Source organism: Coprinopsis cinerea, assembly GCF_000182895.1.
Source record: "Coprinopsis cinerea okayama7#130 chromosome 6 map unlocalized cont3.6, whole genome shotgun sequence".
Taxonomy (NCBI): domain Eukaryota; kingdom Fungi; phylum Basidiomycota; class Agaricomycetes; order Agaricales; family Psathyrellaceae; genus Coprinopsis; species Coprinopsis cinerea.
The window spans coordinates 1,511,866-1,532,356 of record NW_003307539.1 but is presented as its reverse complement, the minus strand read 5'-3'; the positions used below and the strand labels follow the sequence as shown (position 1 = coordinate 1,532,356).

The window sequence follows — 20,491 nt, the reverse complement described above, 5'->3', positions numbered from 1 at the left end:
ATTAGAAAGAGTATGGAGAGTAGCGGCCATACGTTGGACCTCGACGCGATTAAGCGCGAGGCCCAGTACGTACAAGAGGAGCCGCCGGAGCATAAGTGGAGGGATCCGTTGACGGGTCAACCAACGCAAGAGCAGTTGGTACATGACCTTAAGGAACGGGTTAGTCAATTGGAAACGGAGAAGGCGCAGAGTTTAGGGTCGGCGCCTAACGACACGTCCGCGGAAGCGCCCGCGGCTGCTGACGAAAAGGCAGCGATGTGGAACGCCTTCCAAGTGTTCTACCAAAATTCGCGTCGACAAGAGGGTTTTCAATGACGACGAGGAAAGCAGCAGCTGCTGCTTCTTCCAAACCGGCAGGAAGTAGCAAGACTGAGCTAGAGAAGTCTAAGAAAACCGCCGGCGTAGAAAAAGAAAACACCAATAAAAAGGAGCGTGTCGAAGAAAAAGAAAGTGAGAGTGAAGAAGAAGAGGTGGACGAGTTACAAGAGGAAGAAGAGGAACCGTTGAGGTTCGTCGAGGTTAAGAGAGTTGGACCTCCTAAGAAAAAGAAGAAAGTAACATGGTCAGATTCTCAACCAACGGCGAAGCTTACGCCGTCCGGAACTCTACCTTATGTAGACGTCCCTCCTCTTTCAACTAAACCTTTAGGTGCACTCAAGCCTAAAGGAACAAGGAAGAGGAGAAATCCATGGTTAACACACGTCTTCTAGTATATAAACTCTCTAGTTCTCTAGTTTAGCTTCCTCACTTCGTTCTAATTGTTCATAACGCTATAACAAGTCTCAGTGCGAATACAAATATCTTTAGTTATCACTCAAAGTCTAGCTCGAAGTTCACAAAGCTACAGGCGAAGAACTCTTGACGTAGTCACGAGTTGATTCATCGACCACAAAGTCGCTGAGTACTGGACGACACGTGCTTGTATCACGTACAGTCCATAACAGAAGAACGAAGTCTAAACCCTCCAAGGCCCGCTATAACGACTAGCTATGGCCGAACAAATATTCCAGTCTGCCTGGCAGACCATCGTACAACTCTCCGGATTACCATCCACACCCGCCCTAGCCAGCGGACTTTCGGAAAAACTATCCGAAGTCCATACCATAGTCTTCTTGATAGGGAGTAGGAGCAATCCTATATCAGATCTGGGGGCTAGCCAACAAAGCCATCATCACAATCAGCGAAACCCTCACGGAAACTGCTCCACATGTGGAAGGAATTAGTGGGGGCACTGCAAAGATGGCAACTGGCTTGGAAGAAATGTTGAAGAAGTACGACGACTTCCTTACTCTGGAGAAAGCCCGGAAAGGCGAGGGAAGAATCCAAACCCAAGTTGGATATACCCAAGCCGCCCAAATTCTCGGGAAAGGCGGAAGACGTCGAAACCTTCATTCAAGCAGTGGAAACATATCTGGACAGCAAGAACGAATATGAAACTACTGCAAGAATCCGATACATGGTTGCACTTGTGAACGAAACGGAGAAAGACAAGACCCGGAACTGGGCGTCCATCGAGTATAGAAAGATGACCGAATATAAGAAGAAGTGGCTTGAGGCGAAGGAAGCTCAGAAGTCGGATCCAACCTTCACTGATCCGGAAGGATACTACCAGTCATGGAATGACTTCATCGATCAGTTCCGAAAGTATTTCTGCCTACTCCCAAATAAGGAAACTGCAAAGAAACAGCTCAAGCAACTCCATATGGGAAAGAACACCTGTGACTGGTACACGGGAATGTTCAACAGCTATGCAGAAGCCACCGGATACGGTGAAGAATGGGCCCTAGACCAATACAAGGCTGGACTAAATCCCGAGCTCCGACTAAGAGTCGCCACCCAATTTGCTGCCAGACCCGCGGAACAAAAGAAAATTCCACCCACTCTCCAAGAATGGAAGGACGCCGCCATGGAAGTAGATAGAGAATGGCGAACGGAGCGAGAATATCGCAGCGAGCCACAACAGAAGGTCAAAGTGGTCTACCGGGACCCCCCACAAACAGCAAAGAGGGAGGAAAAGGATCCGGACGCCATGGATGTTGACGCCATCCAAACAAAACAATCATCCGGCACACAGAATGGAAAATGCTTCATCTGCAAGGAAAAGGGACATCCGGCGCGAGCCTGTCCAAAAGCCAAATGCGGAATATGTCGACAACTAGGACACACGACACGAGCTTGCCCCAAACACCCTGACTCGGGAAGCTCAAATATTCGGGCCACAACAAAGGGCGAAGGATCCGAGGAGGATTTTTCATAGGGGACATCTTAAGGTCGATGGAGATCGTCCCCGAACTGTCGATTGGAACGGCGACGATCACCACCCGAAACAAACGATCGATCGTCTTACCAATTGAAATACCCGATAGTGGCATCGACACAACGGTCCTGATCGACAGCGGAGCGGATGACCTATTTATCCACCACCGGATGGTTGACAAATATAAAATCCCTACAAAAACACTTAAAAACCCCATCAAAGTCCGAAACGTAGATGGAACTGCAAACAAACAAGGGACCATCTCACAAACGGTCGAACCCACCATCAACATTAATGGACGACTACAAAAATACACTATTTACGTCACAGGGTTAGGAAAATGGGACTTCATCTTCGGGATGCCCTGGTTACAGAGCGAGAATCCTGACATCAATTGGAAGCGAGGAGAGGTCAAATGGAGAAACGCCATCTCCCCGACCATGGAACAAGGTGATCAAGATCTTCTCCTCGCCTTCATAGAGGGAAAAGCTACAGAAGAAATCAATGAGAAATGGCTCAATATGACCAGCACCGAAGAAAGAGACTCCGATTATGAACCACCTCTTGAAGAGGACCTCAAACTCAAAGTTCCCCATGCTTTTCATGAATTCCTAAGTGTCTTTTCGGAAAAAGCATCAAACCGGTTCCCGGAAAGGAAAGAGTGGGATCACGCAATCAATCTCAAGGAAGGCTTCAAACCCAGATCATTTCCCATCTATAACCTCACACCTGCCGAGGAAGAGGAACTCACGAAGTTCATTGACGAAAATCTAGCGAAAGGGTACATCCGTCATTCAAAATCACCAATGGCATCACCCATGTTCTTCGTGCCAAAGAAAGACGGAAAGAAACGCCCATGCCAAGATTACAGATACCTCAATGAATGGACGATAAAGGACGCCTATCCACTACCCCTAATTTCGGACATTATGGACCGAGTGAAAGGAAAACGATACTTCACTAAACTCGACGTCCGATGGGGGTATAACAACGTGCGCATCAAAGAGGGAGATGAATGGAAAACGGCATTCAAAACCAAGAAGGGACTCTTCGAAGCATTAGTCATGTTCTTTGGGCTCTGTAACTCGCCCGCAACGTTCCAAAGGATGATGGACCACATCTTCATCGTAGAAATCGAAGGAAGGCTTGTTATCATCTACATGGATGATATATTAATCCCCGCAGACACCCCCGAAGAATTGGAGCACATGACTAAAATCGTTCTCAAGAAACTCAGGGATAATGATCTATTCCTCAAGGTCGAAAAATGTCAATTCGCCCAAACGCGAATCGAATACCTCGGTATGATCATCGAACACGACAAAATCATGATGGACCCAGAAAAGGTCAAGGGATTGGCCGAATGGCCCACTCCCACAACAGTGAAGCAAGTACGATCCTTCCTAGGATTCGGAAACTTTTACCGAAAGTTCATCATGAAATATTCCGAGATCGCCAGACCTCTGAATGAACTCCTGACCAAAGAAAAGGAGTTCATTTGGACCGAAGAATGTGATAATGCATTCAAGACCCTGAAACAGCGATTCACCGAAGAACCCGTCCTCAGAATGCCAGATATGACCAGACCATTCCAAATCGAGTGCGACGCTTCCAAGTACACATACGGAGCGGTTCTCACACAGGAAGACGAAAATGGCAAGAGACACCCGGTAGCCTTCCTATCGAAAACCTTCACTCCCACCGAACGCCGATATGAGATCTATGATCGCGAACTCCTTGCAATAGTACGATCCCTGCAAGAATGGAGACACTATCTCCAAGGATCAGAATTCGCCACCCACATCCTTTCCGACCACAAAAATTTAACCTATTTCAGGCAACCACAAAAACTCAACGATCGACAAGCCCGGTGGTCCCTGATACTGTCCGAATACTATTATAATCTCAAAAATATGCCCGGCGACAAGATGATTCAAGCTGACGCTCTTTCTCGAAGACCCGATCATATTCCGGAAAAAGACGAAAACGACCTACCAACTATTTTATTGAAGGAACAGTTATTTATCGATGAACTCGACATGGATACCTCCATAGGTTTGATTGACCTTGAACTCCAAAAACGAATTGATCAGTCCACAGGAATGGATCAAACCGCGATTGAGGCCATGAAAACCCTAGTCGAAGGCGGATCAAACGAAATGAAACAAGGACTCCACGATTGGACGGTCATTACCGAAGATGGAAAAACCACACTCTTCTACAAGAACCGACAATATATTCTGAAGAACAATAACATCCGAAGAGAGATTGTCCAACGATATCACGACGCTGAAACTGCGGGACACCCTGGAGAGTTGGAAACATTCCATGCCATCAAAAATCATTATTACTGGCCCGGAATGAAGATGTTCATCAAATCATATATCCAGGGATGTGCGAAATGTCAGCAGTTCAAAATCAAGAGGAATCCCCATAAGATCTCCCTCATGCCCATAGAAGGAAATGATCGACCATTTGGTTATGTCGTCATTGACATGATCACGGATCTTCCGGAATCAAACGGATACGATTCGGTCCTGACCGTGGTGGACCACGGCCTCAGTAAGGGGGTGATCTTCATTCCAACAAAGAAGACAGCAACTGCTGACGATATCGCAAAACTTCTTATGGAAAATCTCTTCAAACGCTTCGGATTACCGGACAAAATCGGTTCTGATAGAGGTCCCCAATTCGCAGCCAAAGCTCTCAGAGAGCTGTTCCGTCTCATTGGAATAGACTCGTCACTATCCACGGCTTACCATCCACAAACACAAGGAGCCATTGAACGAGTACATCAAGAATTGGAGACATACTTATCGATCTACTGCATCACAAACCAAGAATCGTGGGCAGACAAACTAGCCCTCGCTGAATTCACGTACAACAGCCGAAGGCATGCAGATCGAAAACACTCTCCATTCGAACTCATCATGGGGTTCCAACCCAAGGCCTTACCAACGACGTTCTCCAAAACTCAATTCCCATCAGTGGAAGAACGACTCAGAGCCCTGGAAGAAGATAGAAGAGAAGCCGTGGCAGCACACGAGCTCGCCAGATCAAGAATGGCCCAACGAATCAAGGGGACACCAAGACCTTTCCGCAAAGGTCATCGAGTGTGGTTGGAAGCCAAAAATATCAAGCTCCCATACTCCAAGAAAATGACAACAAAACGAGAAGGTCCCTTCGAAATCGCAGAAGTCCTTGGACCAAACACGTTCCGCCTCAACCTTCCCCCGACTTGGAGGATCCACGACGTTTTCCATGCAACTCTACTTTCCCCATATGTCGAAACAGAAACACACGGACCCAATTACACACTCCCTTCTCCCGAATTAATTGATGGAGAAGAAGAATATGAAATTGACAAAATCCTCAAACATCGAGTCGTGAGGAACCAACGACAATTCTTAGTATCATGGAAAGGATACCCTCTCTCCGAAGCAGAATGGAAAAAGGAAAAGGAACTTTCCCATGCTAAGGAACTCCTCAAGGCGTACAAACGAAAACACAAGCTCACATGAGGAAGCCACATGCCCAACATGCACATCTCATAAACCTGAAACATGAAAAACTCAAGGACGACATGCACCCTTTATCTCTAGAACATGAAAGACAACATGGAGGCGTTATCTTGAACACCCCTCAAACACATGCCCCATGACATCAACCAAGAAAACACGAGAACTTAGACTTAAAAGAAGGAAGGAAGACTCGATTGAAGAAAACAACACGACTCCCCAACTTCATTCGACGAGCCACTTCCACCTAACAACATGTCTGCTCCTCGATACAACTACTTCGCCCCTGCTATGCCCGTTCCCCCTCTCAACGAGGAGGAATCCCTTTTCATGGTCACCAACGCCCAGTACGCCGTCCGACTCGAGAATAGACTTCTCGAGACCCCTGGTGCTGAGCCCGTCGCTCGCATCGTCTCTATCGGGCACATGATTGCCCTCATCATCGCCCAACTTATGGGCATAGTCAACACCCTCCACCAGTTCGTCTTCGGGATTCACGAACACCTCGTACACCGTCCCGAAATCACCGACCTCGTACTGGAGCTTCGAAACCCCCAACCTGAAGCTCCAGGTCCCCAGCTCTATCACCACGTTCCCCAACATTCTCCTCCACCTCCTATGCCTATCCCTGACGACATTCCTTCACCTATTATGCAACAACCATCTTAACCTCGTATGCCGACCCCCGGACCATCCTCCACCATCATATACCGAGCAGCTCTACGAGATACTTCATTCGACCCCAACGACCTTCCTCCGCTTCAGTATCCTCCTACACCAACGCCTCCATCTGTTCCCCCGAAAGAGATCATCGACGTCGATGATCCTACTCAACCATGGAATCAACCTTTAGGCTCTAAACTAAACCCAATTTGGGTTCGCGACTTTATCTCCCGCCTTCGTCAAATTGGAATTCCGACATGCAACCTCTGCCGAAAGACGGGTCACCTTGCTAGCCGATGCAAGGGCAAAGGTAAACTCCAGGAGTAGTTTAACTCTAGTAGGGGGGTAATGTTACGAACATGTATGCTTACTATACTGTATTACTATACCTACCTCATTTCCACCTTATGTTTTTCATCTCAACTCATCGTCTTACTCATATTTACTGCGCATTGATGACTGCTGACTGATACTCATTAAAAACACACCAAAACCTACATACATTCCGCGGAATACGCATGTTATCCATGAGGACTACGCCTCATGGTTAACACACGTCTTCTAGTATATAAACTCTCTAGTTCTCTTAGTTAGCTTCCTCACTTCGTTCTTAATTGTTCATAACGCTATAACAAGTCTCAGTGCGAATACAAATATCTTTAGTTATCACTCAAAGTCTAGCTCGAAGTTCACAAAGCTACAGGCGAAGAACTCTTGACGTACTCACGAGTTGATTCATCGACCACAAAGTCGCTGAGTACTGGACGACACGTGCTTGTATCACGTACAGTCCATAACATGCGGAGCGTACATGTGCATCGATTCAGGTAAGTGTCAGTTACTCAGACCCTCAGGGAAACTAACTTTGTCCTCCAGGAACTGGCCATACTGCTATCAAGTCGTGGTGGCCCCTCGCCCGGGCATATGAACGTTCTGATTGCGGGGAGAATTACGGGCATTGGTGCGACAGAACAGAGGCATGGTATCTGAAACGGTTACATGACATTGAGAATGCTGTCGAAAACTTCGACCAACCTCTAGCTTTCCAACAATGGAAGTCTCTCCAACGAGGCCTTAGGTCAATTCGCTGTTTCCACAATTCTCTCGAGTCCTCCTCCCTATGATTTTATTGCACGCTTTCTTGAACACAGACCACCCCTCACCGTCGCCGTTTGACGTATTCACTTTTGTACTCGCCTCTTTTTGTATCTTGCACCCACACTAATCATATGTATCTTGCACCCATACTAATCATATTGTAACAATCACAATCTATTTCTCGAACGTCACATACGATAAGACTACAATCACTCTTTGTGATTGGCGCTGTGGCGCTGTCGCTGGCTCGCTGACGCGATGATGAAAGGACAGCACAAAGGCCGGGCAATCGAACCTTTTTTGTTCAAGAAAACAACGGGAAAACTTCTCATGGGTCGAGCACAATATATCGGAGAAAATCTTGCAACAAAGGCTACCTTTGTTGCTTCATTTCCGGTTCCCCAAAGGGCCAGACAAAGGTAAGCTGCCCTTGAATCATATGTTGCGGAAGATACTTGTCATATGTTGTAGTATTTCCCTGCCGATAAAGCCCCCCGCCAATGAGAAATATGTCGCGTCCTTTCAATCATCATTTTTATAGAAGACAATGTGTAATATCTTGGGTCAGAAAGGACCATAGTATGATGCTAATCACATGATGTTTCTCGCATTATTTCGGAAACGGAATAAGTCTGAATGCGCCTAGTGCCATGCATCATCTTCAATAACCTACGGTATTTGGCACTGAGTGCTGAAGCTGAAGCTCACTCTTCACATGGAAGGTAGCCCGGGAGTCATATCTCTCCGGTCAGACAAGGGTGAGGGCAGGGATGGAAGGCGGGGAACTGCCAATTAAATATTAATTGAACGCCTAGCAGTACAAAGTGGTACACCACCATGCAACGAAGGTCTATCCTTCCCCCGACCTCGATTTCGACAGGAGTGGAGCGTGGAATGTTTCCATCGAAACCGAGTGGAAGTCATGGGCGTTATGCAAGAACATTCTCAGCGAGATGTAGAATTAAGGGAATCCTTCCTGGGCCCTCGCCGGTCGAGGTTCGGATACCCAAGCAAACAGAACAGATTGACCTCCAGTGAGAGTATCGTGCATTAACGCCAATCCATCATTCCACTGCAAAACGGCCTGGACAGGCAGGTTTATGGACCATAAACTATGCTTTCAAGATTTGGAGTAGTAGTACAGCGAGTGATCATGATCAGACGTGATATTGATACAATTTCCATATCAACAGCCTTTACGAAAAGACTTGGTGATGATAGGAGTGTGAAGGGACAATGAGAAGTTCGGTAGAACAGCGTCGATGGATAGGTAAAAACGGGAGCCTTGTGCAGGGATCAATGGTAAGGGGTAGGGGATTAAGCTGAAGCATGCTGAAAGACTGCTGCTGCACTTTGGGCGACGCTCTGCTCCACTGCCTCGAGCGTTCCGTCATCATAGAACCTGCCAGCGAGAGAAGCATGAGTTCCAATGGATAGTCAACAGAAAGAAAACGAACTGACGTCCACCTGCAAACGCCTCGCGTAGGCACCTGATCAATGTCTTCGCTGGTAGAAGCCCGCGCAACCGCGACCTCCTGATCATCCACAATGAATCTAACCTCCAACGTCTTCCCATCCTTGACCGAGAAGACGGCATGGTTTTCCTTCCCATAAAGAGCCTCCATGGAGTCGCAGAAGAACTGAGGATTTTGGGATACCTCGGAAAGCGTTCCCAATGCCACGATCTCACCCAGGAAGTGCCCGTATCGGACTTTGCCTACAACGAACCCACCATGGCCAGGCTCGAAGGTGACTTCAGCGCCGGGCAGGGCATTGCGAGTTTCAGGTTCCAACTTGGCCGTAACTTGGGTAGTGTTATAGGTCGAGAGACTCGGCGAATGTGGCGCTCTCGCCAACGTCGCGCTGACAGGAGGTTTCCCAGTCGTGGCAAAGACAAGCGACTTGTAATACTCCGTCGTATCTGAAGCACAGATCCATCAGCACATCTTCTACGTCACGACATACTTCTTTGTGGAAACACTCACAATGCGGCGAAATCGCAGTAGGAATGCTCCAAGTCGGCTTCGTACCAATCTCGGAGGGTAAACTCTCCGGCTGCTTGTCGGGGTACACCATAACCCCAGCATCAATATGAACGAACGGGTTGCTAACAGGGATCAGGGGCTTAGACGCAGGAACCTTGGGAATATAATCCTTATAGTTGACAATCCTCCACGTCGAGCCCTGGTCGGTGGGCGGCGCCACGCTCGCCTTGAAGAGCGTCGCAAAGTCACCGCGGCCGGCACGCGGTCCACCAAAAGTGTACAGGTCGCCTACCGCGGCGCCGGCTGCGCCGAACCCTTCGATACACAGTTGCCCGTGTGTTAGTGTTGCGTAGGCACCGCCGAGTGAATGACCCTGGGAGAGAAGAAGACAGAAAAGAAATGGGTGTCAGTGGTCGGCGGCCTACTTCGGAACCCCGGATAAGTGATACTTACAGTGACATGGGTGATGACCGTTGTAGTGGCCCTGGTAATGAGATCTTGAACAGCTTGTTGTACCATTACTGGAACGAAGAAACATCAGAACCTACATCTTCAAGATTGACAATTATGATAACAAAATTGGATCTCACCAAAAGGCATCGTAGACGTCACAGCGGCCGTGGTGGTCAACGTCTTCGCGCTATACGTCGAAAAGAGCGGGTAATAAAATCCACTGCAGACCTCTGTGTTCCAGAGACGTCCGCTCGCCTTGATCGTGCTCGCTGCTAACAAGTCGTTCAGAAACTCGCCGAAATTGCTGGTTCCCTACGAGTGCCGTACAGAGAGTCCATGATCAGAACTGCATAAGCAGGGTGACGCAATGGAGGTACCTTGTATGCGATACCGATGAAAGGATTGTGACCAGAAAAGTCCTTTGGGAAGAATGCACCACAGTAGGGGCCTACCAGGAAACTGTGTCCATCCGGATGGCGCTGAACAGCCAATGTAAATAATGGTGAAAGTAGATCTCGGAGTACAATAAAGATCGCGTACCTCAGGCAGGTCTGAAGGCGAAAAGTGAGATAAGTTTCCCCGCAAAAGGTTCTTCTCATAGAATCAAGATATCTGACTTACCACAGATCTGAACGAATTCCATGCCCCACATTTCGGCCTAGAAAAATGGTGAGCACCTGAAAACATAACTCGAGTTCAACAGCGTGTCCAGCCACGTACGATCTCATCAATGATTCTAGTAGAATCTTCCAAGAGACGCAGAGCTTCTTCGACATGCCCAGCTTGGTACTTCTGCACCGCATCTAAAACTTTCGACGTATCTCTGCAGCACTTATCAAAAAACCAAATCATGCTAGTAAACAGCCCGAAGACCCATACATACCGGAGATACACAGTAGCGCTTTCCATAAAGGCCATGAACGCATTGTTCAAGTTCAATGGGGAGCTAAGTGCGCAAACCACATCTGAGCTCACCGCCCAAAATGCACAGGACAAACGACTGCGTACCCAATCGGACCTCCATAAACACCTGTAAACGGCCATCCAGTCAGCACTCGGTGCTTGTCGACCACCCTCAGACAACATAGACCTACGATCAGCCTGTCCCTGGGCGATCTGAGCTTTACTCTCCTCGCTCCACTGGACAATATCCTCCCTGGTGGCAAACACCGGCATCGTTTTCAACGGCTCAGCATAGAGCTTGGGGTGCGCGCTCAGTTGATCGAGGTGGCGTTGGCGAACGACGTCTTTGATAATCTTGAATCCGAGGGAAGTGTCTGGCATATTTTAAATTTCCGGGCTGGTTGGTTGCTCGATGGATGAACTTCAAGGACTGGGGTGCTGAGTAGGTTTGGTTGGACTGGAGTCTTTTATACTTATCTATCCCGGCCCCTCCACCCAAAACATACGTCAGTACCAGCCGCAAAGTCCTCGCCACCAGTGACACAAGCAATGTTCACGCGTCAATTAGACACCTCTTCTCAATAGAAGAACCCGTCTTCTCGTATAGCCTTGAGCTCAACCAAACCCCCGAGGTGGCAGTTCCTACGGCAGTACCTCAGCACCGAACGCCTTCTTCACAACACGGCGGGGTTGGTGGCCCCAAAGCCTCACAACGTGACCGATGCATTGGCACCTTCGATAGATTATCTGTAACGACATATGACATTGAAGAGACTGAACTTCACTCTTCACATAAAATAACCCGGGAGACCCATTTCTCCGGTGCACAAAGAAGGTAAATCTCTACGTCACTCTCGTAAGGAGCCCAAACTTGGCGGTTCAGACAGAACGTTTTAACAGTTCATTCTTGCTGTCGAAACTGACAGTGGCAGGTCATGGCCCCAACTCAAGAAGAGAATCATGGAAGACCACCTTCGAAAATTAGGGTCAAGGGGAACCCTTTCGTCAGTAGAGGTTCGAGCGCCCAAGAAACCCGAAGGGTCTGGCCCAGAGACCAAGCCTCCAAGGCGGCCGGCGTTGGCCTTCCAGTTTTGGACAGTCCATGCCCCGATATAGAGTTTGATCAAATCACCACTACAAGGTCACGATTTGCGGGAGGCCACTCGGTGGATTCACCTTCCACCCACCAAATTATCTATCACCGAGCGAACGAATGGATCGATTGTGACAAAAACCTGGTATACAAATAAAACAAAAAAGCATAGCACTATAGGTAGTAATGGTAGTAATAGGATAGTCCCATGTCGAAACAAAAGCACAAGCCACAACGCAAAGTCGCGAAGAAAACAGAACGTTTAAATAATTAATTTAGAGGCGGTCAACCAGTGCAACACCACCTCCTAACGAGTCTCACCCCCTCACAACACCAACAGTAACCTCCGGCCCCCCAACCTCACCAACCTCCCTAAACTCCTTATACCCCCCAAGCGCATTAACAACCCTCTCCCACACCCACTTCGTCAACGCCAAAACATCATCATCACCCAACTCCTTCTTTACATGCACCTCCAACGTCACAACCAACTGATCCGCAGGCGCTCCCAAGTTCGGAATTGAAAGCGCCGCGAGGGACTTGGACGGCCGGTGCGTCGGTGGCGGGTGCGGGGAGGAGGAAGAGGATTTTTGCGCAGCGGTGCTCGCTGTTAGTTGCCAAATGTGCGGGGCGGGGAGGTGCACGACATGTGGATGACGTTCGACCTACATCGCATTAATTAGCGTGTCAGCAACTGAATGTGTCATTGAAAAAACCAGGTCACCCACCTCACGCATAGCCCTCAAGAACGACTCCATCTTGCCCGCCGGCAACCCTCTCGGCGGTGAAGTCTGCAACAACACAACACCAAGCACCACACACGCCTTGTACGCCACATTGAACGTAAAGACAGCCATCACGGACGAAAGCAACAGGTCAGCATGGCGGTGGTGTTCCCTGAAATGACACATGTTAGACTTTGCTTCTTTACTACGAGGATGATACTGACTGAGCAACGAAGATCCCAACTCCCAAAATCGCCACACAAAAGGCCAGGGGACATGCAGCGTACGGGTTGGAGAGTACGATCGCCAACGGGTGTGTCGGGGGAGGTTCGATAAAGTGGGTGTTGCGTTTGGACTTGAGCGTGCGGATAAGAGTGTGTAGAGAGGGGAGGCGGTTACCCGAGACTATAAGAAGGGGGTTAGCATTCGAAAGATAGGGATAGGTTAAAGGGTGAGAACAAGGGAGGGACGACTCACTGTTAACCAATCTCGAATTATTATCAAACACGAGGGAAGTAGCAAGGACAGTAAGGAATGTAACGAGGACCATAAAGATAGGGAACTCGATTCTGCAAACGGAACGTTTTAGTGAACTGAGCTTGTGGGGTTCAGCAAGACCCAGACTCACCCAGCACCCTCAATCTCGTCCCCACTATGATGGTGATGTCCCTCCCCACCCGCGCTCAACAGTAGATGCTCAACCGTCTCTTTGCACACATATACACTCGAGAACATCAAGTATACGGCTTGAGTGAAAAGTAACACCGTTTCGTATCGTCCATTCCTACAATCACCAAAAAGGAGAAACCACAGTAGCGCCTACGGTCAGAACTGGGGAAGAATTAGGCATAAAGGCAGAGACACTCACCCGTAAGGCCTCTTAATCCTCTTCTTCTCCTCCTCACTCCCCGTCCCACCTCCACCCCCACTCCCACCAAACAACTTCCCACCCTCCAACCACCCCGGCACAACCCTGCTCACCCCAACACCAAAACTATCAAAAACAATCCAGTACCCCAACCCCGTCACACTCAACGACCCGATCTGCTGCCCGACAACCCACATACTCGCACCAAGCACAAACTGCGCAATCGTCACTCCCAGCGCCACGGTAGAGATCTCCTGCGAAGGAACCGGAGGAAGATGTGAAACCGTCAGCCCGTGACTCGCATGTGACGGGGTAATAGAGGGTGTAGGAGCAGCAGTCGGGAAGCCTCCACTGGCAGCAGCCGAATCCGGGAACGCAGAGATCGGCGCCCAAGGCGAGACAGGCGTCGGCGTGGGCTGCGAATGCAAGTTGGCAGCCTGCCCCTGTGAGGCCGCTGGACCCGTCCCTGGCTCGAGGAACGAAAAGAAATTGTGCGAGAGCGAGTGCTTGTGGTGGTGGCCCCTCCTCTTCGCTCGGTTCACCTGCGGCATAGGCATCCCCTCCTCGGATTCACTACCTTCGCCTGGGGGCGGTCGTCCACCAAACTTGAACCCCTGTCCGAGGGGCGTGATAGGCGGGTTCGCTCCTCCTCCTCCACGGCTGTACCGCCGGTTCGAAGGTAGACTCACACTCGACCCCGCATTAGGCATCATAACACCCCCACTCGGCCCATCATACTCACTCGGAATCTCCAGTTCCTGTCCCTCCTCATCACCGCCTTCCCCACTCCCGCCATCCTCGGGAACAGTCGAAGGCAAATTCATACCTGGCCGGGGGAAGAAGACGGATAGGTTGCGCGAGTGCAGGCGTTTGTGGCGGGCTGCTGCTGCTGAGGAGCCGATGGTGGACTGCGGCGGGGAAGATGAGACTGCATTCGTCGAGTGAGAGGGGGGAGGAGGAGGGTATGAAGCAGAGTTGGGCGTGATAGGGCTGGGAGGGACCATCGATGCTGAAGCATGGGCTGCCCAAGAGGGTGCGTCCGAAGAGTCGAGGGGTAGGTACGGGGATATCGTTGTAACAGGCTGCTGTCCTCCCCCTCCGCCTCCAGCCACACCCAGCCCATTCTGCTGCTGTCCAAAAGACGCGTTCGGTAATGTACTACTCGAAGGTAGCGCCGAACCTGGCGAGTTGTACCCATTCGAATGGTTCAGCGTTAGAGGCGAGGGTAGGTGACCAGGTGTACTCGCGTACGCTGAGATCGAGCGTGTGCGGAGGTGGCCACCTGCAGGTCCGCCAGGGGCACTCAATGGTGAAGCAGGGGATGGTCCTAAGCTGTTAGGAAAGGAGGCGCGGTACGGGCTTGCGAGGTTGCCTGCGGCGCTGTGGGTATGGCTGTGTGCGTACTGATGTTGGTGCCCTCCTGCGCCATTCGCCCCGTTGAGAGAGGGTGAAGGTACGAATGTGTTCCGTAGAGGACTGGATACGGGTCCGGCAAAGGACACGCTGCGAGAATGGCCGCCTGGTGGACGTTGCAGACCGTTCCGGGGGGCAGGGGGCGGTCCGACGAGCGTCAGGTGCGGAGGGTTATGGCCAGGCCCGCGCTTTCCATTCAGTGTTGGCTTCGTTTGTCCAAACGAGTTTAAAGGCGACGGATTGGTCGGCGAGGATGAAGGAAAGTCTAGGTGAGACCGAGGTGGCTGTTGCTGCTGAGACTTGAACTCGGAAGTCGGGGAAGTCGTCGTTGGGTCGTCCTCAGGAGGAGGTGAAACGACGATGTTATTCACGTCTCCGGTGCCATTTACTGGTGCTGTGGCTGAGTCAAAAGCTTCGCTGTTGGAAGCGTCCTTGCTTGACTTGCGACGGTGTAATCCAGGAGAGGTTGGGGAAGGCATTTGAGCTGGTATTTACCGGTATTGAGGATCCTTGATGAAACTGCACGTTGATACAGAATGGAGTTTTTGTTATCTCTTGAGAGCCACTCGACTTTTGAAAGAAGGAACGGCGATTAAATGAAGGGCGCCACGCTATGTATGGGTTTATCTTTCAGAAAGGACTGTATGTCGGGTGTGAGGTCGAGGCAAGGAATACACCGAGGATAATGAGCGAGGGCAAAAGAGGGTCGCGTAGCCGAGACTGTAAGGTTGAACGTTGTCAAGATCGTATTGAAATTGTGGACTCGGAAGACCAGGTGTCGGAGTTGGTTAGTCTTTATCGACTGTCGCGTACGAGTCTCAATGAGACGATTACAACCAAGTAGAGGAAGTTTGAACTCACTGATTCTGACCAGACCCGTCTTTTCTATCCACAATCGTGGCGCCAACGAATACACAACACACGGATGTCTGAGCCCAACAAGAGGCATACGGCCAGTCAATCCCCGCCAGCCAATACCCAAACATTCCCCCAACGCACCTCTTTAAACCCAAAACTGTAACCACCAACAACTCCAAAAAGATCCACAGAAAAGCTATAAGACCAGCGAGAGTGTAGAAAAGAAGCTGGAAGAGGCCACCGGCTGGACAGCGCTGAACGACTCGACGTTCACCGACAAATCCCCTGATCGTAACGCTGGAATGTCGCACGTGAGGCATGGATTTGGGCTTGGCATTCCCGCCAAGGCGGGGACCGCGCGGGTGATGGGGATTCTGGTGCGCCGCCTGCGTCGGGACCCCTATTCGCAGACTTTCTTGCCAACCACCACCACCACGGCCAGGTCCCTGTTGTTTCTGGAGCTCTCGGGAATACCTATCCACGAGCTACATTCACCCAAATCTTCGATTCTGCCGAAATGAATTTCGTCCATCGTTGCTGTGTTGGACACGGGGGCTTATCGATCGATGAGCATGGCCACGGGGCAGCCAGCTTGCTTTCTTGAACTTGGACTGCTATCATGGGCGTAGAGGCACCTCCTTCCAACCCTTCTGCTCAACCTGGCATCACTAGAACCAGCGCTCGCGATGCACTCTTGTCGAACGAGGACTTGTTGGACATCATCTTCGAGTTTGTACAGGAGGCCTATGTCGATGGCAAGGCTTTTCCGCAGACCTTTTCCTGCAACCAACAACTCCTCCACCTCGCGCTGACGCACAAAGGCTTTCGCGACTCGGCTCTGAAGGTCCTTTGGAGAACTATCCCGGGCTTACTCCCGCTCTTCAAGCTGATTCCAGAATTCGAACGTATCGATGGCGTCTATGTGCGTTGTTGTTTTTTTCCGAGAATGTCATGTTAATGGAAGCCATAGATGTTTACCAACACATTGGACCTGGACAAGCTCTCCTTCTACTACGCAAAGCACGTCAAGAGCATCTCCTTTGCCGGTCAAGGCGATATCATTTCACCCCTCGCATACCAAGTGTGGCCTACGGTTTCAGGGCGGACTGATATACCCTTACCAACTCTTCGAAAACTCCGCATCGACTGCTCCGCTAGTACTTGCGACTACGCCGGAGCGCTGTTCGTCGCGTCCACTGTACAACCTCGTCTCCTCTCGATCGAAGTCGTCGGGATGCACCCGACATCATCCACCTTCCTTCGGCAACTCAATATGACGCTTTGCCTTAGGCACCGCCAAGTATTACAAGAAGTGACACTAGAAGGCGACCTTTCTGCGCAGCTCCTTCAGACCATCCTCGTTCACCTTTGCTCAACCAAAGTCTCGCGACTTAAGATCGACATCCGTGGAGAAGCCGGTACTGCCTTGTTCAAAAAGGACATCTTCAGCCTTCTGTGCCATTTACCTAACCTCACCCACCTCTCGCTTAAAGCACCAGACGCCCCTTTAATCCAAGAAACGGGACCACGTCCCCAGCTCGAGTTTCCACTCCTACGCACTCTCAGCTTCAACTGCACCCCTCCACTCGCAGCTTGTGCTCTCCACTGGATGATATCCGCACCCAGCCTCTTATCCGTCGAGCTTGAAACATACCAAGGCACCTTCCTGCCCCTTCCAGAGACGAAAGACTGTCTCAACCGGTTCGTCCAGCGCGCAATAGCCCACCCAACCGTCCCTTCTATCCGAATCACCCAACCCGGTCCCACGCCCTTGCACCTCCCCTTCCCAGCCGATCTCGGCATCTCCAAGAGCCCAACCAACCTCCAACACCTCTTCCTCGGCGTCCACGGGATATCCAATACATCAGCTTTCATCGCCACTCTTGCGAGGATTTGCCCTCGGCTTGTGTCGCTTGTTCTACCAGCGACCAGTCTAGACCCCTACTACAAGAAACCAGACTTGACATCCCTCGCAGTCCTCGCAAAAGGCTGTCCTGACCTTCTCGACATCCGCATCTCCCTGCGACTACACCGCATCACACCAAAAGAATACTCCCCACAACACGGCTTCCCTGGGGAACGGCTGCTCAAGTCTGGCGCTGAAGCCGCTGGTGAGTCGATATCAAGCGGACATCCCCTCAAGTCGTTAGGAATTAGTGATGCGGGAGGAGACCAACAATTCGGTGTTACGGACTGTATCTCAATGGCACAATACATCCACCGGCTCTTCCCCAAGTTGGATCGGTTGGAAGGGTACCGCGATGCTGCGGGAGGGGGGTCTGGGCGGAAAGAAACGTTTGAGGCCTTACAGGAATTGATTTCGGTAATGGGGAGGTTAATTTTGTCTCAAGGGGTATAATATCGCCTCAGAGCAGTTGGTAGATTTAAAGCCGGAGTCTGACTAGATAGAACAGACGAGAACTCGCGTCCGTGTCCCAGGCTACCCCACGGGCGCTTAAATAACTTAAAAGCCATGTCGGTGAGTGCTTTTCGATGACTAATTCAAGGAAGCGTCAGGGGAGAGGATGAGTGACACTGAGATGATCCTGCGTACAGTACATGATGCTGACGTTTTCCGTTGACACATTGGGAACTGTGCAAGCCCGTGTGGTCCTGTTGTGGCACGAGCGCTTATCGATGAGATATAAAGACCGCAGCACCGATGAAGTGCTTCTTTCACCTCTTGCACCACTGTCGCAGGCATCTACCCTCTACGATCGATACGATGTCATCCGATCTCGCTACCCCAGCACCCCGTGATGACGTCCTATCGAACGAAGATCTGCTGGGTATCATCTTCGGGTTTGTGCAAGAATTCAACCACGCCGAGGCAACACCGCACGACTTCAATGGGTCCACCTCACTCCGCGAGATGTTGCTTCCCAATTTATCTTCCAATCAACAACTTCTCAATCTTGCGTTGACCCACAAGTCGTTCCTCGAACCCGCCCTCAAGGTGCTCTGGAGACACATTCCATCTCTTCTGCCACTGCTGGGGCTTTTGCCTGAGTTTGGTTTGATTGGTAAATCTAGCGACTATGTGCGTTTCTCTCTGCGTTAGAGGCTACAACTATTCTCAACGGCAGCTGTTTAGGGCTTCAAAAAGATACCCTCACATGCCAGTGACTGGCAGAGGTTTCACGTATACGCGCCATACGTCAAAGCGATCACATTGGGCAAAGTTCCTCAATCGATTTCACCTTTCGTTTATCACGTGTTGGCCTTGGCGTGCCCGTCTCACAGCGTCGGCTTTTACGTTCCAGCACTGCGTGCCATCCGGGTCGACTGCTCATCCCCGGCCAATTTCCCCGGCGCCTTCTTCGTTACGACAGCGAGTCAACATTTTCCCTCGCTTCGCAAAGTTGAAGTGGTCAACTATCTTACGGGCGGGGCGGACTTGCACGCGGATTCACAAGTTTTCCTTCAGCAGCTCTTCCCCGTTCTTGTCGGCCGACAGCCGCGGGTGAATCAGCTGGCATTCAGAGGAGAATGGAACCTGTCGTCGTTTACTGAACTCCAGGATCGGCTTCCCTCGCTCCCCCAATTATCTCATGTCGCTCTTGAGGTCCCTGGTAGCATGCTACTCGTTAGACAAGCATGCCATCGCCTGGGACAACTCCGAAACCTCCGTCACCTCTCAATCAGGCTCTCTCCCACTTCCAAACGCAGCAAGAAGAAATACACAGTGAAGGAGGGCTTTTCATCCCTGCGCGAGTTGGAGGTCGTTGGACCTGCGTGGGAGGCCAGCAGGGTCATCTCGAGCATAGAGGGCCCACGTCTCGAGCACGTTTTTATCCATCTCACCAGCTTTGAACTACTCGACGCACTCTGTCTTCATAGTCGAATTGGCAACCTCATCCAATCTTCCCCTCGACTTGTCACCTTTAGCCTCACTGGAGCCAGTTCCGGTGCATCGGGTCAGGACATATTCGCCTCCTACTCACAATCATCAAGCCCGGTTTCATCTGATTCGGAGCCCAGTACAGCTCAAGTCAGCATCGTACATCTGCTTGCAGAGCGATGTCCTAACCTCACCTCACTCACCCTTCCCGCTTCATTCAACATATCCTTAACTTCCAGCCCCGACTCTTCAAGTGGCTCAGGCTCCGCACACCCAACATACGCGAGCATCACCTGCCTGTCCGCCCTTGCAAAAGGGTGTCCCCACCTGGTTGATCTTCGTTTGGGGCTCCGCCTCCATGCAGTAGCCGAAGACGACCTCGTTGGGTTCTGGAAGCCCCAAGGAAGCGAACCAGATGCAGTTCGACGTCCGCACCCGTTGAAGTCTTTGTGGATAAACGCACACGACACTGGTCAGTTGACGGTGCCAGAGTGCATCTCCATTGCAAAGTTTCTGCATGGATTGTTCCCTCGGTTGGTTCAGTTGGAACAATATGGGGGGAGCGGAAGCTTTTCGTCGATGTCCCTTGAGTGTAAGACTTTTTACTGCGTGAAGGCGAGTTTCCAGACTATGAAGGAGATGGAGGAGCAGTTATCTAGGGCTGCTATGTGAGAAAACAGTTCGGATTTGAATCAAACGCCCGTATAAGCGCCTAGTACTGATAATTTACAAACTATGATTACCACGGTGACATGGTCGATGTTTCGATATCGGGGATATATTCCACTTTCTATCGTAGTATTCGCCTGGAATGTT

At 50.5% G+C, this 20,491-nt stretch overlaps 6 protein-coding genes across 6 annotated transcripts; 4 read left to right on the top strand and 2 right to left on the bottom strand.

Moving 5' to 3' along the window:
* Positions 1 to 6,450: 6,450 nt before the first annotated feature.
* On the top strand, positions 6,451 to 6,765 carry CC1G_15605 (hypothetical protein; the record flags this gene model as incomplete). Its single annotated transcript, XM_002911017.1, has 1 exon — positions 6,451 to 6,765. One exon carries the CDS (start codon positions 6,451 to 6,453, stop codon positions 6,763 to 6,765), a length of 315 nt encoding a protein of 104 aa, XP_002911063.1.
* A 1,029-nt stretch (positions 6,766 to 7,794) lies between these two features.
* CC1G_15604 (hypothetical protein) lies at positions 7,795 to 8,574 on the top strand (the record flags this gene model as incomplete). The annotated part of the gene is made up of 2 exons (XM_002911016.1): positions 7,795 to 7,955; positions 8,352 to 8,574. 2 exons carry the CDS (start codon positions 7,795 to 7,797, stop codon positions 8,572 to 8,574), a joined length of 384 nt encoding a protein of 127 aa, XP_002911062.1.
* Positions 8,575 to 8,853: 279 nt separating this feature from the next.
* Positions 8,854 to 11,258, bottom strand: CC1G_07550 (hypothetical protein; the record flags this gene model as incomplete). The annotated part of the gene is made up of 12 exons (XM_001838008.2): positions 8,854 to 8,938; positions 9,004 to 9,457; positions 9,522 to 9,894; positions 9,975 to 10,042; positions 10,112 to 10,286; positions 10,352 to 10,453; positions 10,515 to 10,525; positions 10,596 to 10,632; positions 10,695 to 10,797; positions 10,858 to 10,920; positions 10,983 to 11,004; positions 11,069 to 11,258. 12 exons carry the CDS (start codon positions 11,256 to 11,258, stop codon positions 8,854 to 8,856), a joined length of 1,683 nt encoding a protein of 560 aa, XP_001838060.2.
* A 1,029-nt stretch (positions 11,259 to 12,287) lies between these two features.
* On the bottom strand, positions 12,288 to 15,455 carry CC1G_07549 (hypothetical protein; the record flags this gene model as incomplete). Its single annotated transcript, XM_001838007.1, has 6 exons — positions 12,288 to 12,635; positions 12,699 to 12,867; positions 12,920 to 13,100; positions 13,173 to 13,264; positions 13,324 to 13,479; positions 13,564 to 15,455. 6 exons carry the CDS (start codon positions 15,453 to 15,455, stop codon positions 12,288 to 12,290), a joined length of 2,838 nt encoding a protein of 945 aa, XP_001838059.1.
* A 998-nt stretch (positions 15,456 to 16,453) lies between these two features.
* CC1G_15603 (hypothetical protein) lies at positions 16,454 to 18,193 on the top strand (the record flags this gene model as incomplete). The annotated part of the gene is made up of 2 exons (XM_002911015.1): positions 16,454 to 16,756; positions 16,805 to 18,193. 2 exons carry the CDS (start codon positions 16,454 to 16,456, stop codon positions 18,191 to 18,193), a joined length of 1,692 nt encoding a protein of 563 aa, XP_002911061.1.
* Positions 18,194 to 18,527: 334 nt separating this feature from the next.
* On the top strand, positions 18,528 to 20,347 carry CC1G_15602 (hypothetical protein; the record flags this gene model as incomplete). Its single annotated transcript, XM_002911014.1, has 2 exons — positions 18,528 to 18,874; positions 18,929 to 20,347. The coding sequence occupies exons 1-2, from the start codon at positions 18,560 to 18,562 to the stop codon at positions 20,345 to 20,347; spliced, it is 1,734 nt and encodes a 577-aa protein (XP_002911060.1). The 5' UTR covers positions 18,528 to 18,559.
* Positions 20,348 to 20,491: the final 144 nt, after the last annotated feature.